The sequence below is a fragment of the Aristolochia californica genome, unplaced genomic scaffold, assembly GCF_029961685.1.
Source record: "Aristolochia californica isolate CCGP_79_NKW_82.1479 unplaced genomic scaffold, dmAriCali1.0.hap1 SCAF_8, whole genome shotgun sequence".
NCBI lineage: Eukaryota > Viridiplantae > Streptophyta > Magnoliopsida > Piperales > Aristolochiaceae > Aristolochia > Aristolochia californica.
The window spans coordinates 5,848,766-5,865,397 of record NW_027182279.1 but is presented as its reverse complement, the minus strand read 5'-3'; the positions used below and the strand labels follow the sequence as shown (position 1 = coordinate 5,865,397).

At 35.4% G+C, this 16,632-nt stretch overlaps 1 protein-coding gene across 2 annotated transcripts; it reads left to right on the top strand.

Moving 5' to 3' along the window:
- The first annotated feature begins 4,474 nt into the window (after positions 1-4,474).
- Positions 4,475-14,810, top strand: LOC137939307 (uncharacterized). 2 transcript variants are annotated; one of them, XM_068784583.1, is made up of 4 exons: positions 4,475-4,778; positions 12,919-13,216; positions 13,442-13,492; positions 14,285-14,810. In XM_068784583.1, exons 1-4 carry the CDS (start codon positions 4,531-4,533, stop codon positions 14,687-14,689), a joined length of 1,002 nt encoding a protein of 333 aa, XP_068640684.1. In that variant the 5' UTR covers positions 4,475-4,530; the 3' UTR covers positions 14,690-14,810. The 2 variants fall into 2 exon arrangements, with proteins under 2 accessions (XP_068640684.1, XP_068640685.1); XM_068784584.1 differs by having other exon boundaries at positions 4,694-4,778; positions 12,932-13,216.
- The last annotated feature ends 1,822 nt before the right edge of the window (positions 14,811-16,632 follow it).

Genomic DNA, 16,632 nt, shown 5'->3' with positions numbered 1-16,632 from the left:
TATCCCTAACTAGCAATAGTATGTATGTTCGATCAGTCTTATAGGTTGATCGATCAATTAGCATAAAATTCTTTTGCTTGGATAGTATTGGTCGACCTATCCAAATGGGATGATTGGTCATGCTTTATAGCACAGTTTGACTATGGTTTGGATGATCATCTTCTTGTCTTCTTTTGCTACAAAAAATCATACTATATGTAAAGTGTATTTTGAGAAGGTTACTCTAATCTGCAAAGATATCCTCACTAGTCTTAAGAAAGAGACAGACTTCCAATACCTTCAAAAATTTTCTACTAATATGTATGAATTGGAAAAGTTTCAGAATTATTATGGTATAGTACTACATTATTTCTTATCCTCTGAATTTGATGTCCATTTTAGATTAGTTCAGTTTTAAAATGAAGATAATAGAATTAATATGCATATAGAATATAGTAAATGAATTTCATTGAATATTAAAACTTTTTTCTAAAGACACAAATTTAGGTCTAGCAAAAGTTGTCCCAACACAACATCAAATTGTATGTAAAGCCTTAAGGTTTGCTTATTCAATGAAGGATTCAAATTGTCTTTCTACAAGAAGTTTTTATTAAATTTTAGTAAAATTTTTTATAAATGTTTCTATTTCCGTTTCCTATGTCGTTTCAATTTCCTCTAAGATATCTCATTCGTTTCATATATTTCTATTTTCTTTCTTGGGTGGTTATAGCAGATGAAATAAAACTATTGGGTCGACTAGATGCTTCACTATCATATGCGCATTCAAAGACAACCATGAAATATTTTCTTATACAGAACAAGGCATTTTTTTTTTCTTAACCACAAGACAGTGGCAAAGATGTCAAGATACAAACAAATAAATCCAACTTGCTGATAATATACACAACCACCCTCACAAATGTTCGACTTAATCACAACTGAGTTACAAGTTTTAAATTTGACAAAGGGCATAGAAGCACAGTTGTTGAAATGCATGGAAGTTTTTAGACCACTGACACCCACAAGGCATTAGTTTCTTATTGCTAGCCCCACGAGGGTGATCATCTTTCCAATCATCCCATGCTCTTGCCTTTTGTATAGCGGCCTCGTCATCTGCATCTTCATCGTCTGCCTGCTTCTGACCATTATTTCACCATGATGAATTAGCTTCTTCCAAGTATTTGGCACTCCTCTCTTGCCAATTTTTCATCATCTCCATTTCCCGTAGGCCAGCCTCTTCAATACTCATGGTGGGCAACCTACAGGAGCCACAGATTGAGAGACAGAGAGACATAGTAAGTAAACTTCCAGCAGACCTATAACCAGGTTGGAAGACTTGTATTGCCATCCTTTCTCTTTCACTTGTTAAACCTCCGTTCACAAGGCTTGCAGGTCCCAACATGACAGGCTGATGCCTGTGGTCATGAGCTTGTGAGACTTTGGCCCTCCCCTTAATAACATCTTGAGCAAAAGTAGCGCATGTGATAGGCTGTGCTGATTTTGTATATTTTGAGCTTTCTTAGTTCTTTCATCAAGGACTGTCTGAAAAAATGCCTCTTCCCCATCCTGTGATGCATATGTGAAGTGAAAAAGTTGTCACCACCATATAGGTTGATTAATATACATTTAAAAAAAAATTGAATTCAGTAATATTTTCATTGAATTATCTTACAGGTTCTTTACTTAAGAATTCGGCTTCCTGACAGAGCCTTGAAATTTGATTAAAGAAAAGCATATGAGTATTTACAACATATTATAGAGCAATGAGTGAGGAGAGCAAGAGGAGAGCAAGAGAGGAGCAAAAGGGCAGAGATGCAGACTAGCAGCAGCTTCAATAGAGCAGAGGACTGTTCAACTGTCTTGAAGCTGTGGTTAGATGGAATCTGGACAACAGCACTGGGCTGGGTGATTGGATCTCTCATTACTAGAGTTTGTCTTACTCACCCCATGTTTTCTTCTTAGGCAACAGCAGATGGCTAATTCGATTATCCTGTCCACAGGACTGTCAAATAGCTGGGTCCAAGGTCTATCCCAAAATGACTAGCCATTTTAGGAAAACTATTTTCTAACAAATAAACGATAATTTGGATGGAAGACTACATACGAATACCTGCTCTAATACCATGTGAAGTTAAGTCCAAGGCTTATCCCAAAATGACTAGCCATTTTAGGAAACCTCTTTCCTAAGTAATAAACTCAGCATATTTGTTCTCACATAGAACTTGGATTCCCATTTCCATGCAAATCGATCTTTGAATAGTGTGATCCCTCCCCAATGGATCCCTATGGCATATGGTTTAAAGTCTCTGGTCTATATAGCCATTGAGCTTTGGCCAATTGCAGCAAAATTTGGCAAACTGCCCAGCACCCATAGATGGTGTTCAGAATTCTGGGAGGAATTGTCTGTCTGTCCATTTGATGCTTGGACTGTTCCTTGGCTCCTTGCAAGTGATTTTAACTCTTGGATTTTGCAACGAAAAGTCCCCCCTCCCCCTCTTCCACCTCATGCTTCATGGCATCGTCCCTTCCTGGATCCCCTACCTCTGAAATGAGTTTCCACTCCCCAAGATGATTGGTTGGAGAGAACATTTGCAGCAAAAGAGATCGAAGATGTTGTCATGTTGATGCTGAAGGACTTACATGCCTATTCAGACTGGACAGAAACCTTGATAGGCTTAGTCCCCTCTTTCCAGGACGGTAGACTGGATATAGTCATGTTATTTCAGGGAGGCATCATCGGAGCTGGTATTGCATATTAAAGCCTTGTCACATATTTTTGAATTGATATCTGGGCTAAAGATCAATTGGAGAAAGTCCACTTTGTATGGGTTCAAATTATAGGATCATGACGAGGCTACAATGTAATCAAGTGGTTTCTCCATTGCTTGCGGATTACAAGACCATGAGCTCGTCTCTCACTTCTTCTTCTTCAAAGCTATTGGGAAAGTGATTGTAGTGTGTCTAATGTTCCTAAACAATTTCTCCAAATTTGTTGTAGTGAGTGCTTTTGTAGCAACGATAATAGGAGCAAAAAAAAAAAAAAAACTGACAAAAACACATTGTAATAAAAAGGAAAGAATTAAGCAAACTAATAAAAGTGAAAGATAGGAAGAAACAAACATTGTTTTTAGGTTCACTAAGTTAACTCATAGACCTTGCTTTTATACCATGTTGAAATTTCAGAAAAAAAAAAAGAAAATTCCCAATTACACCCAAAATAGAAGATGAAGAATAAGAAAAAACAAAAATATTCTCTATGGGTTGACCGGGTCAACTCATACACCAAGTTCTGATACCATGTTCAATTTTTAAGAGTAAAAATAATTCATTGACCATGTATCAATTGAGTAAATTGAATCTTTATTTATAATAGAGAGAATACATAAAATTAGAGCTAAATTACATTACCCATGTCTCAATTACACCTAGAATAGAGCTCCAAATTAGAATTAAAATACTTTAACTATCAAAGAGAACTAAAATAATAAAAATACTCTTGTGAGAATTCCTAGACTCTACAATATTAATTCTCCCTTTGTCTTCTTTCTATAAGAGTCATGTAAGACTCTTCCATGTTAACTCTTTCGAAATATATTGAGAGTAGATTAGCAGTTCGAGTTTTGGTTATCAACCACTACAAATCTCTATATGTTCTTTGTGATTTATTACTTTTGCATTGCTCTTGACTTTGAAATTAATAGTATAAATTGAAATTATTTTAAAGTGTGAATACATAAACTAAAGTAAAAAATATAAAACTGAAAAACAAAGTTAATAGATGGCTCCCTTCTGTTAAGCACCTAGCCAATACTACCTAAAAGACCGGCCTATTAGGAGTGGAAGACATAGGTACTTAATGTCCAAGACCCTAACATTACACCCCCCTTCGCGAGCCGATGTCCACGGCGGCAAGAACCAGCGGCGGCCCACTCAAGCGGTTGCCCCACTCCTAGTGCCCCATCGCAGTTCTCCAAGTCGGCTCCTTCCACTTGGTCGCCCCTTCCGCTTCGGTAACACACACTGGGATTTGAACTCGTAACAGAGCGCTAGCTTTGATACCAAATGTTAAACACCTAGCCAATACTATCCAAAAGACCGGCATATTAGGAGTGAAAAACATAGGTACTTAATGCCCAGGACCCTAACACCTTCTAGGTTGTTCCTCACTAGACCTATATAAGTGTGGGTGTGGGTGTTGATATTTATATGTATAAATCTAAATGTAGAAATATGTTTATATGTGTGTAATCTATATTAAAACTCAAGAATACCAATTATAAACCTATATTAGCAAAAAAGAAAATAGTAATCCATTGAGCTCATATATGGCCAAGTAGCTTTTTTAACGGCTTGGATTTGGTTTTTCACATAATAGGTCAGGTTTTGAGACCAATGCGATCGGGTCAGAGGCCAAATTTGACATTCTCAAATCCAGGAGACGCGAGAAGGCCCGCTGATTACATGCTTCATTATGATGAAGCCGGTTAGACGAAGGTGAAGAGGAAGGCGAAAGAGAAATACACGGCGAGACGGTCCCCGTAAGAATTTCAAATGTATCATCATCTTCAGCTTCAAGCAGGATTTTCAAATGCAAGCTTCTCCCTTCGAGTTCCTCAGTGTTGTGGGGGCAACAGCAGAGTTCATAATGGAAGAGATGTGGTGTCGCATCCTCCTCCTAAAGTCAGCTTCATATCGAGCTCTTCGAACCCGTTCGTGAAGCACTGCCTCAAGCTTCGCCAAAGTTCGTCTTATCGCCACTCTCACGGTTCTGCCGTCGTCGTCGGAATGACCCCCATTAAGTAATTTGCTATCTTGCAACTTAATCTTTCGTTTGTGTTTCTGGGTTTCGTGTGATTACTCAGAGTGAGTTTGTATTTGCCATCGATTGCTCTGAATTTTTCATCTTCTTCTCCCCCTAAATTTCTAACTGCATCTGTTCCGGAGCTAAAACTATGAAAGAAGGTACTTGTTACGAGCTACCTACTAACATTTGGGTTATCTGGGCTTGTGAATTTGGTGGAATCTGCCGTTGTGATGTCTTTCCTCCTTTTCTTTGTATTGGGTTTGAAACTTATTGTATTCACGACCTAAAAGTGATGGAAGCAGATAAAGATACAGCTGAAGGCGGATTAGTTATTTAAATTTAAATTTGTCTCCTGGAACCTTTCTTTTGCCTCCTATATTGGATAATGGTAATATATTAATACACAAGAGTAGCGGAAGCATAGGTCGAGTGGTGCTTGATTCGGCTCCTGTGTCCCACTCATATCGTCGTTTCTTCTTTGTTGAAGCACTTAGTTTAAGCGAGACCATCTCTCTTAACGTAAAGAAAGAAAACATATCAAATGAACATGGAGTTCCAATATCAGGGCAACAGGCTAGTCAAAGTGCATATTTGAACTCTTGTTGCGTGTGCTGATACCTTTGACAATGTATGTTGAGTTCCATTTCATGGAGGTGTTTGTATGTAGCATTACAGTCTGATTAGGATTAAAGAGTCATAGCCTTAGTTTTGTATTTAAAATCTTATTAAGATTTTTAGATTCTAGGATTCCAAGATTCTAGGATTCCATAAAAAAAGCTCGAAACTCCATTAGGATTTTATGCAGGAGAAGAAGGAGGTGCGAAAGAGAAGAAGAAAGAAGGAAAAAAAGAGATGAGAGCTGAGCGAGAGAAAGAGTTTGAGAAAGGAAGAGAAGAGAATTAGGTCTCATGCCCCTTCCCTCAATGTCTTATTTATATGCTTCACTTAAAAAATAATTACAATTTTACCCATTACATATGGAGTGAATTAAGTGAGTAGACATATGGAAAATTACAACTTAACCTGTTGAAGAAGCACTAAATGGCATATCTTGTAATTAAGGGATTGAGTGGTATATCTTGTAATTACTAAGTGTTTTAAGTTTCTTTTCATATTTATCATGTATTAGGACTTCTACCCTTATTACAAATACGACATCATGGGGAGGAGGAGCTCATACTCGAAGTCTCCTTGTGTGGTTCCAAACCCTAACCCGAGCTCTCTCCTTGCTCTCCTTCTAAGCTCTTCTTTCTCTCGTTTTTCCTTCTTCTTCTTCTTCTTACCTCTTCTTCACCTCAACTCTAGCTCTTTCAAGCATAAAGCCCTAGAATCAAACATAGTATGAGAGCAGGTTATGTGTGTGGGCTAAGACCCAATTTGTGCTCTCTAGGTTATCTGTGTTGTGGGCTCCATGAGGTAGGAGTCTGTGTTGTGGGCTCCATGAGGTAGGAGTCTATGTTGTCGGCTCCATGAAGGAGTTTGTGTGCCCCAACATCCATGAAGGAGTTTGTGTGCCCCATTAAGAGGGTTTTTACATATTAGGCCTGTTGTGTGTAAGCTTGGACATGAAGGGGAGTTTGAGTGGGAAAGAATCTCACTTTAAATAATGATAAGAAAAGTTGATGGGTTTTAAGGTTGAGCAATAGGCCTCTTAAGTGGCTAGTCATTTTGGGATCGAATCGGACTCAACCCAAAAAACTCAATATGCTATCAAAGCAGGGATTCTAGGGTTTTGTTAAGCTGCTTTAAAGTTCTACAAAAGAACATGGAAAGGGGTTCATGCTCCATCAAGTTTTGAAGCAACTATGTGCTGAAAAAAGTCCAGCAAGTCCTAGTTATTAAACCAAATTAAGGTATTTCTTTTGTGTATTTACATTCTCAAAATTATCAATCTCAGTCCTCTTGTTGATCTCTCAAGTCAAGTGTTGAAATCTCTCAAAAAATTCATTTTTGATAGCTATAAGAGGGTTGAAAGTGAGTTTTTTCTTTGGTGATTATTTGGCCTCAAACATCAGTGTCATTGATGCTATAAATTCTCTTTATAAAATTCAAAAACTCCTCTATGAATTCTGATACAAGTTGGTAGAATTTGAAGGAGTTTTAAAATCTCAAAGTCATTAAACCTAAATCAGGGTTTCAAGCTAATGGTTGAATGAGAAGTTGCTTGACTCCAAGTGTTTAAACAAAACTTTATGTACTAAATGTGTCGTGGGCATCAAAGGAATAATTAAGGAAGGTTTTTATTTCAACTATTGTGTTTTTTCATCCTATTGCTCATCTATGGTGTATTTCACGCAAAGGAGCTTTCATACAAGTGCTGGAATTTCATTTATCTAATTGATTTCAGTACTTATATTTTCCTTAGTTGGATTCTCTAATTACTCAATTGTGTTATTCTTCTTCCTCTCGAGTAATTGAAGAATTTTTGTGGCTAGTCTAATGGCTGAAAATTCACAAAATGTTGGGTCTTCCTATACTGAATTCAGCAAACATGATTTGAATAGAATCACTACCATTCCACTAAATGGGCTAAGTAATTATTCGTCATGGTCTGGATATTTGAGTCAACCTCCTCTTGAAAAAGATGATTCTTCCTACCATAAGTGGTTGCAGGAAGACACTTTACTCATTAATTGGCTGAGGAATAGCATGGATGAATCCGTCGCTGACAATTTTGTTCACTTAGATACAACCAGAGATGTTTGGCAGACTTGTTTTAAGTTATATTCCTCCTGGCAGTCTTCAGAAGATTTATGATAGTTTCCAAGAGATGTATATGACAAAGTAAGGTGATAATCTCCACGAGTATTTTGCTAGATTTCGAGGTCTCTTATAAGAGTGGAAAGTTGCACAACCATACTCTACTAACATTAACGCAAAAAAGACACAGAGAAGCACTGGTCTTTGCCATATGCCTTACCAACTTAAAGCCCTATCTTGGAGTTGCAAAAGCTTGAGTACTTATGTCTTTTGTTAGACCTTCTCTTCATGATGTTTGTGCTGCAATGCTTAGGATCCCACACAAGAACCTACATCTCAGCTTGAGAATTAGAATATTCAGCCATGTTCTCCCAAGGTAGGGAGAGTGGCAACTATAATCAGGGAAGAGGAAGAGGAGGTCGAGTTGGTGGTTGAGGGCAAGGAAGAAGTGGTGATTCGACTACTACCTTAAATTGTGGTAAAAATAGAAAGTATACCTTTTGTGGCCTCAATAATCATGTTGTTGAGAAGTGCTGGAATTTACATGGGAAACCAGATTTTTACAAAGCTAATCATGCACCAACACTAGCCACATAAATCAGTAAAGAGGTCACTTCAGATCCCTCTAAAGGGCAGGTGGCTTTCACAGAATAGGATTATGGTTTCTTTTATAAACTCAAAAGATTGATGGTTGCCCCCTCAAGTGCACATACAACCACTATTGCTACCATAGGTATGTATTCTCTTGGTTCATGTTCCAGTTCATCACCTTATATTATTAGTTTCGAAGCCTCTGAACATCTCACTGGTAAAGTTGGTAACTTAATTTCCTTATCTCCTTGTGTTATGAGCTGATTTTTATCCATTGCAAATGGGTCCCAGACTAAAGTAATGCTCAAAAAGAAGATACTTTACTCACAATATTTCACTTATTGCATGTGTCATTGCTCTGTATTTGGCTCTACACTAGAGCGGGTAACGGCATTTTGTTTCTTACTTCAAGTTATCATGTTTCCACCAACCAAGTATAATAGCCTATGGTATACCTTTTGTCATTTGGAGAACCAGGCTAGTCAACATCAACAAAACCCTCAATATTGACATGTTTAAGACATTTGTGTAGGAGGCCTAGTCCAGGAGATTTCTTCGAATGTCGAAGTGTCCTTTCTAAAGCTTGCTAGTGAGAGACTTGTGGAATATGCATATATTAATAGACAACATTCACAGTAAAGGAGATGTTAGGTCTTTAAAACTTCCCAACATCTACTTCTTGTCCCAAACCAGCACATAACTTAACATTAGTATCCATTTGAGTATTTAGAGGCATCCAAGTATACTTGTCTCTTTGAACAAATCAAGTGCGTACTTCCATTGGGACAAGATAAGACTATACCTGGATTGTGACACCTTAATTCCAAAGAAGTATTTGAGTAGTCTGAAGTTTTTTGTCTTGAATTCTCTACGTAACCCATTTCTCACCCACTGAATTCCATTTGGATCAGTTCCTGTCAAAATTATGTCATTTACATATACTATCATGAGTATTACTCTTTTATTAGTGTATTTCACAAAAAAACAGAATGATCCACAAGACACCTAGTAAAGACAAACTGAATCACTATCTTGTTGGTTTTGTTTAAACCTTTCTCTAGCTGATTATTTTAACCCATACAAAGATCCTTTTTAGTTTACATATCAACACCCCTCAATCACAAAGCCAGGTGCTTGGTCCTTATACACTTTTTCTTGTAGTTCTCCATTGAGTAATGCATTCTTAAACCAAATTGTTGGAGAGGCTATTTTAAATTGTCATCAAAAGAGGGTAAAGAAGTGGAGCCGAGGAGTTGTCTTAGTTATTTTGAGGGAAGGCTTCAAATTGGCAAGGCAAATGGCAGAAAAATAGGGCTTCTCAATGTTTTTCCTGGACAACAGTGTCTATGGAGTGTAGTTGAGTTAATTTCTGTTCTTGCATGTGTTAGAAAATTAGCTGAAGGTAGTTTCATCAGTTTTCATTAGGTCTAATTTCCAGAGTAGACATTATCTTGTTCTGCATGTTTAGATATATCTCTAAACTTATTTTCACGTAATTGAGTATGTATATCGGGAGATATAAATTTTATGTGTATAAGGGCATTTCTGTAAATTGTCTTATTTTCACTTAATAACAGAAAGAGAGAGAGAGAGAGAGAGAGAGAGAGAGAGAGAGAGAGACGGGGGGTGGGGGGGGGGGGGGGGGGGGTCGATCGTGACCTCCACAGAGAGTTAATTGAGAATTCTCTCTTCTCAATTTCTTCTCTCCCTCAATTCCTCTCTCTTTTCTCTTCTCTTTACCTTTTTACAGCATAAGTCCTAAAAAACGAGTAAAATATGCATGTAGGTTCTCCCTCTGTTTGGTGTTATACATGGTTTGAAACACATAAAATAACTTTTGTAAGCTATCAGAACTTGAATATAGTTTAACACATGTCTCCCAAATAATTTTAGCAGTTTCTAATTGTACCACATTGTTAGCTACATGTTCTTCCTTGCTATTAATAAGCCAACTAATGATAAGAGCATCATCTTGTAGCTATTTCTTATACATTGTATCTTCTTCATTACCAACAGGTCGAGGCTTAGTCAAGTGGTCAGAAAAATCTTAGGTAATTACAAAACGCTTCAGAAATTATGACCAGCTTAAATAATTTGGCAATCCATTAAGTGGAACTGTCGTAATTTTCAAAAATTCACTTTTGCTAAGCGTATATGCAAAGCCTTCTTTAGCAATTGGATGAAATATTGCTTCAAAACAAGAATTTACTCAATCGGTGGTGTACATATGTGAAAACAAGTAAACAAGGACTGAATAGTGGAAGCACTATTCAATTAGACTTCTCATGCTCGTCCATGCAATTCAATTGCAACAGAGGACACTTATCTGGAGAACTAACAGTTCTACTTGACCAAGGAAACTTAGGAGCAGAAACTTAAGTGCAACTAGGAATCGAACGCAGCAGTACAATAGAGCTCAAAAGGAGTTTTAGAAACTCCTAAAAATTCAAATCAACAAGTTTCCAAAGAAGAAGGTTCAACAGCAGCAAGAAACCTGAAGTTTTCGCCAAGAAAAAAACCTGGAATATGCGGCAAACAGCAGGTATTGTTTTTGGGGGAAAAAATCGATCAAGCTAATGACCATAGGAAGAAGGCAGTATGATATCACACATAAAGAATTTCTGGCACGTAACTTTCATGTTTACCAGAAAAAAAAAAACATGATTTTGTTGTTGTTATGTATGCAAAAGTGCAGCAGAACACTGTTTCATCAAAACAAGTAACACATGCATGAAGGGGATTATTCAAAAAGCAAGGGTTAATCAACTTAACATATACATGGTAGACCGACGTAGGCATGCAATAATTACTTCTGTTTGTCCTCTATTAAGAGAGGAAAAAACCATGAAGGGGAAGAAGAAAGAACAAAACTTATCTGAATGTTGAAAAGCCGTCCTTGTTGAATGGCAGAATTAACTTAGACATGTATGAGCAGTAACCTATAGAGAGAAAAAAACCATGAAGAAGGGGAAGAAGAAAAAAACAAAGCTTATCTGAATGTTGAAGAGCCCTGCTTGTTGAATGGCAGAACTAACTTAGACACGTATGAGCAGTAAACTTGTGTAATCTTGGAACCCCAGCTTTGATACCATGTTAGATTCTAGGATTCCTTTAAAGAAGCTTGAGACTTCCCTTAGGATTTCGTGTAGGAGGATGTGAAAGAGAAGAGGAAGAAAGAAGAAGAAAGAAGAAGAAAGAGGAAGAAAGAAGAGATGAGAGCTGAACGAGAGAAAGAGTGGGAGAAAGGAGGAGAAAATAATTAAGTTTCGTGTCCCCATCTCCCTCAATTTCTTGTTTATGCTTCTCTTAAAAAAATTACAATGTTACTCCTTACACATGACTGAATTAAAAGAAGTAGATGCAAGGAAAATTACAAGTTAAGCTGCATAGATTAAACTCTCCAACTAAGATATTAATTTGGTGTTTATAAATCCAACCTTGTAATGATAAGATATGCTGATTTTTCCTCAGTTAACATGGTGAACTGGTTATCTTTGAGATATCTCAGAGTTGACAATGAGTCCTTTCGGTTTTTATCCTTCGTTTTCAATTTATCTTTTTCTGGATTCTTTGTTTTTCAGCTGTCTCCGACTCTTGTATTTTGTGGGTTTTCCCCTGATTATGGTCTCCTTCACTTGCATCTTGCAAACATTATGCAACACCAGTCTACCATCTTCTCAGCTCTTTTCATCACTAGGCTTTCAATTCGAGTCTTGACCTTCCTATGATAGATAGCATATTCACCATTCTAGCCATGGTTGGCTCCCAAGTCCAACAGAAATTTGTTTGGTTTCTTGTTTGTTCTAACCCTCTTGCTTAGCTCTATGCTCACAACTATACCCTGAGTGGCGGTGGCTCTTCACATAAAGGGGTCACATGTGATGCTTATAGCAAATGGTATGCATTTGTGGGTCCGTTATCATGAGTAGTTCCTTCTTTACTTTGCCAGAAAAGTACAAAACTTCATGTTGCCGACTTCGAAGAAGATGAGAGAAGACGAGAGAAGCAATCACTATCCAATCACTGCTTGGAGTTAAAATTTGATCATGACCTGACTCCCACTCAAGTACATCACCATGCAATGGACAAATATGCCCCCAATAACTTCAATAAAACAGAGCATAAAGACCATTGTCTAATCTACCCTCCACATGAGCGTAATAAAAATACTTTCTTTATTACAAGAACACCTTTGTTCTATCTATTTCTCAACACTGTTCATTGCCATTAATTTTTTGTCTTTGAAGAAGAAGAAGATAGTGTCTGTGTTGGACTGGTGATCCAACAATCTGAATCTGTTCCTAACCGGTGCCACTCGTATCTGAGTGATAGTACAGCCAGGTGCCATTCATATCAGAGTGATAGTACAGCATCCACTTTTTTTTTTTTTTTTAATCCAGGATTTCCTCTTACTTTGGTTTTGTTGTACATTCGGCTTTGATTGTTCTTATTTGAACTCATTACGTTCTCTTCTAGTCCATCTTGTATATGAAGGGAGATTTCAGTATATAGTATCACGGTTTTATTAGGATTAGGGAGTCATAGTTTTAATTGGTTAGTACATAGAATTGTAGAATCTTATGAAGAGTCCATAGAATTGTAGAATCTTATGAAGATTTTCATATAGGGTTATTAAACCCAACCTTTTAATGATTAGATCTGCCAACAATTTAACAGGAGGCACCAAAATCAGCAAAAGTCTTGTTACATCTACAAGTAATTTCAGTTCAAGTTAACAGTCTTAGGCTCTGTTTTGAAAATATTCATGCTATAGAGCTTTGATGCAAATTGATGACTATGATAATGCAAATAATATTAAAATGTTTGTTTCTGATCATCTGGAGGGAGATATCACAGATGCAGGCATTGCAGGGAAATGCGCCCTCTGTAGTGGAATTCTTACTTTTACTGGATGGTGCTGAAGCTCCAAATGGACTACATGACTCCACTGTTCAAATTATTAATGTCAGCTCAAATGTGATGAAAAAGCTCTCTGGGGTTCAATCAATTGATTCCATCACTGCAATTGCCATTATGAAAATTCCCAGTAGCTTCTATCAGATATATTATAATCAAGGATTGGAGACATGCGAAAATTGGCTTTCTTGTGCTGATCGAATTTTGATTCTTGACGGGATCCAGGTATATCTATAATTTTATCATAGGAAACTCCTTGAAAAAAATGTGTTCTTGTTGGTAAGATACTTAAACATCATCTGTTAGAGTTGTTGCATGTAGGTTCCCCATGCATTTTAGTGGTCTGTATCTGTGCTGCTTGTAAAATGTTTTAATTAATTTACTCTCCTGTAGTGAAACTGTAACCATATCGAGGTTTACTGCTAAATTTGTTGGACATACTCCTTGCAGGACCCTGGTAATCTTGGCACATTACTGAGGTCTGCTATGGCATTTAAATGGGTAAGAAAAATCATTACGGATCTCTCTTTCCTTTTACTTTATTGCAAATAATAATGCAAATAATAAATGTTTCTATCTTCATATTTCCTTTGACCTTATGATGGAATTCTGTATGCTGCTGGATTCTCTTATGGGGCTGACCTCTTTGTCAGAATCCAGTTGACTGCATAATCAGTGAACAACTAAAGTTTGAATAAGAAAATTATGAACATGAAAATTTGACAAACTGATGATGATACTCTGAAGCCCATCCATTTTTTTTCTTAGAATGTAAAGAAACAGTAGGTTGGACATTCTGTCTCCATTATGTGGTGCTAGAATGCAAACTCTTAGTCGTTGAGACCAACAATTTTCATTTCTGTATGGTTGTTGCTTTCTTTCTGAATCGATCATATTCTAATATCAATTTGAACACAGGATAATTTACATTTCTTAGCTCAATTTGAATGGCCTATTTATACTGGTTGGGTGCAAAAGATTTGTTCATAATAACCAAAATACTTATGGTATCATTTTAAATGGCCTGATGTCAAATGTTCATGTATTCTTTTAGTAGTGGCAAATAACTCAGATGACATAGCAGGGCTCACCTATAGGGCCAATCTGATCAGGCCTTGGGTATTCTCTCAGGATTCTTTTATGACAAAGTGAGTCTTGGACCGAACAGGTTAAATATGCTGGAGCAGAAAATATATGCATGATTCTGGCTAAAATTATTCATGCTAGAGTATTCACCAAACACCCATTTGATTTATCTTGGTTAATGGATTCATTTATCTTTGCTGGCTACAGGATGGAGTCTTTCTCCTTCCGGGCTGCTGTGACCCTTTCAATGAGAAAGCACTTAGAGCAGCCAGAGGAGCCACTTTTCAACTTCCCATTGTTTCTGGAACATGCGCACATCTAGAGGAGTTGAGAAGCAAATTCCAAATGAAGATGCTAGCAGGTCATCCCAAGAACGTAGAAGAAAGCAACTGCCATTTACTGTCAAGACAGTATGCGGATACTCTGGCTGATAAGTCGGTGTGCTTGATTTTGGGAAGTGAAGGAAATGGCCTTTCGGAGCAATCTAAGAATATCTGTGAACTTGTTAGTATCCCCATGGCTGAGAACTTCGAATCTCTCAATGTCTCTGTTGCTGGTGGAATCTTCTTGTTCATGCTCCAACCTGAACTCCAGAAAGAAATCTTGTCATAGGTGTAGTTTTGAATCCGAGGGTATGCTAGGTTTTATTTTCTTTTTGTTTGGTTTGCGTGTATAAAATTGCTCTGAAATGATTTTGTTCTTTGAGTTCTGAAATGAAATTTCATGGAGGGAAGTAAAATAGGAAAAAATAAAAAATCATTATTATTTTAATAACAAATACCATATCTTCTATAATTAACTATATTTTTATCATTTAATTAATAAGTTAATTATTACTTAATTAAAACAATTTAACTATTATTCTATTTTAACGTTAAATATGCTTCGCTTTGTTTAAACAGCTCACTCATTTAACTTAATATAATCATATAATTATATCTTTTAACTAAAATAACTAAATGATTTAAATTTTATATAAAATTAATTTCAAAATACTTAAATAAAATAAGTTTAAATATAAAAATCAAAATTGTGCGGAATTTGACATAAGAAGTATAATAGTTATGATTTTAATAACGAAAATTTTATTATTGTTTTAATAAATATCATAATTTCCTTTTTAATTAATTATTTTTAAATAAATAAATATATAATATTATTTAAATATATTGGATTTAAAGTCAAGCAAAAAATATATTTTACTTTACTCAAATTAACACACTCATTTAACGTAATATAATCTAATAATTAGTAAATATATAATTATCAATTATGAAAGCCAAATGATTAAATCATTAAGTTATTATGTTTTATTAAATTTATATTATTTAAACAATTAAAAATACTAAGAATTAAAATTATAATAATTTATTTATTACATTAAATATTTTCTATTGTGATAAAAATAGTAATAGTTGCTATTTGTAAAAAAAAAAAAATAAATTTTAAGAATTAAAATTGTAATATTTCTCAATTACAATAATTTTTTAATGCGATAAAATTTTAATAGAATATAATAAATATGATCATTATTATTTATAACAACAAGTGAATTATTTTTTTAAAAAATATATTTTTAATTATCTTAAATATATTTTTATTTTTTTATCGTTTATGTTAAAATAAAATTTTATTATAATATTTATCTATTATAATTATTTTTAAATAAGAAATATATTATTATTTTAATATAAAAAATATTTTAAATTCATTAATATTATAATTTAATTTAATTTATTTAATTATTTAATAAAATTATCAAAATATGTTATTCTAACATTAAGAATAAAATTTATCTTAATTATTCAATAAGTCAAATTAATTATACAGATACCATATTTTATTATTTAGCAATGTACATACAAATTCTAACTGTCTCAATAAATTTGGAATTCTATATTCTAAAAATACTTATTCTAGTATCTTATATATTTACAACAATTTTCTAGTAAAATAATTTTAGAATAACAATTTTGAACACACTAACATCCCTTAAAGCCAAAAATGTGGTTGGATGAACGATTTGGTTAAGTTAATTCAAATAAGCCAACTATAATAACTCAAAAGGTTTTAGCTACAAGGTAAGCATGATGAATTTTACACAGTTGTAGACATGAAAATTTTAAACATCAAAACTAGGACTCTGAGCCATGGTCCAGATCATCGACATTAATCAATAATTGAGATTGAAGGAGCTTGATCACTAGGTAACCGATGGTCAAAGACAAAGTTTTCAAAAGTCAAATCCTGATGAATTAGTCCAAGGGTAGATCAATGATCAAAATCAATGTTTATGATCAAAATGGGATTTGATTACTAGATCAAGGTTTGATCCATAGTCAAGATTAAGTGGATTGTGCAGGCCATGACCAAGATCAAAATAAAAAGAGGACTCCACCTAAATGCTACTACGTAAGTAACAAGGCAGCACAAAAGATTACAAAAGGGAGTTGCAAGAAAGTTTCATCCAAGCTAGAGGGATGACGCATGGGCAACATGTAGTATCATAGAAAGGCTCCACCTTAAAGCAAAGGTGGCAAAGGATAAGGTGAGGT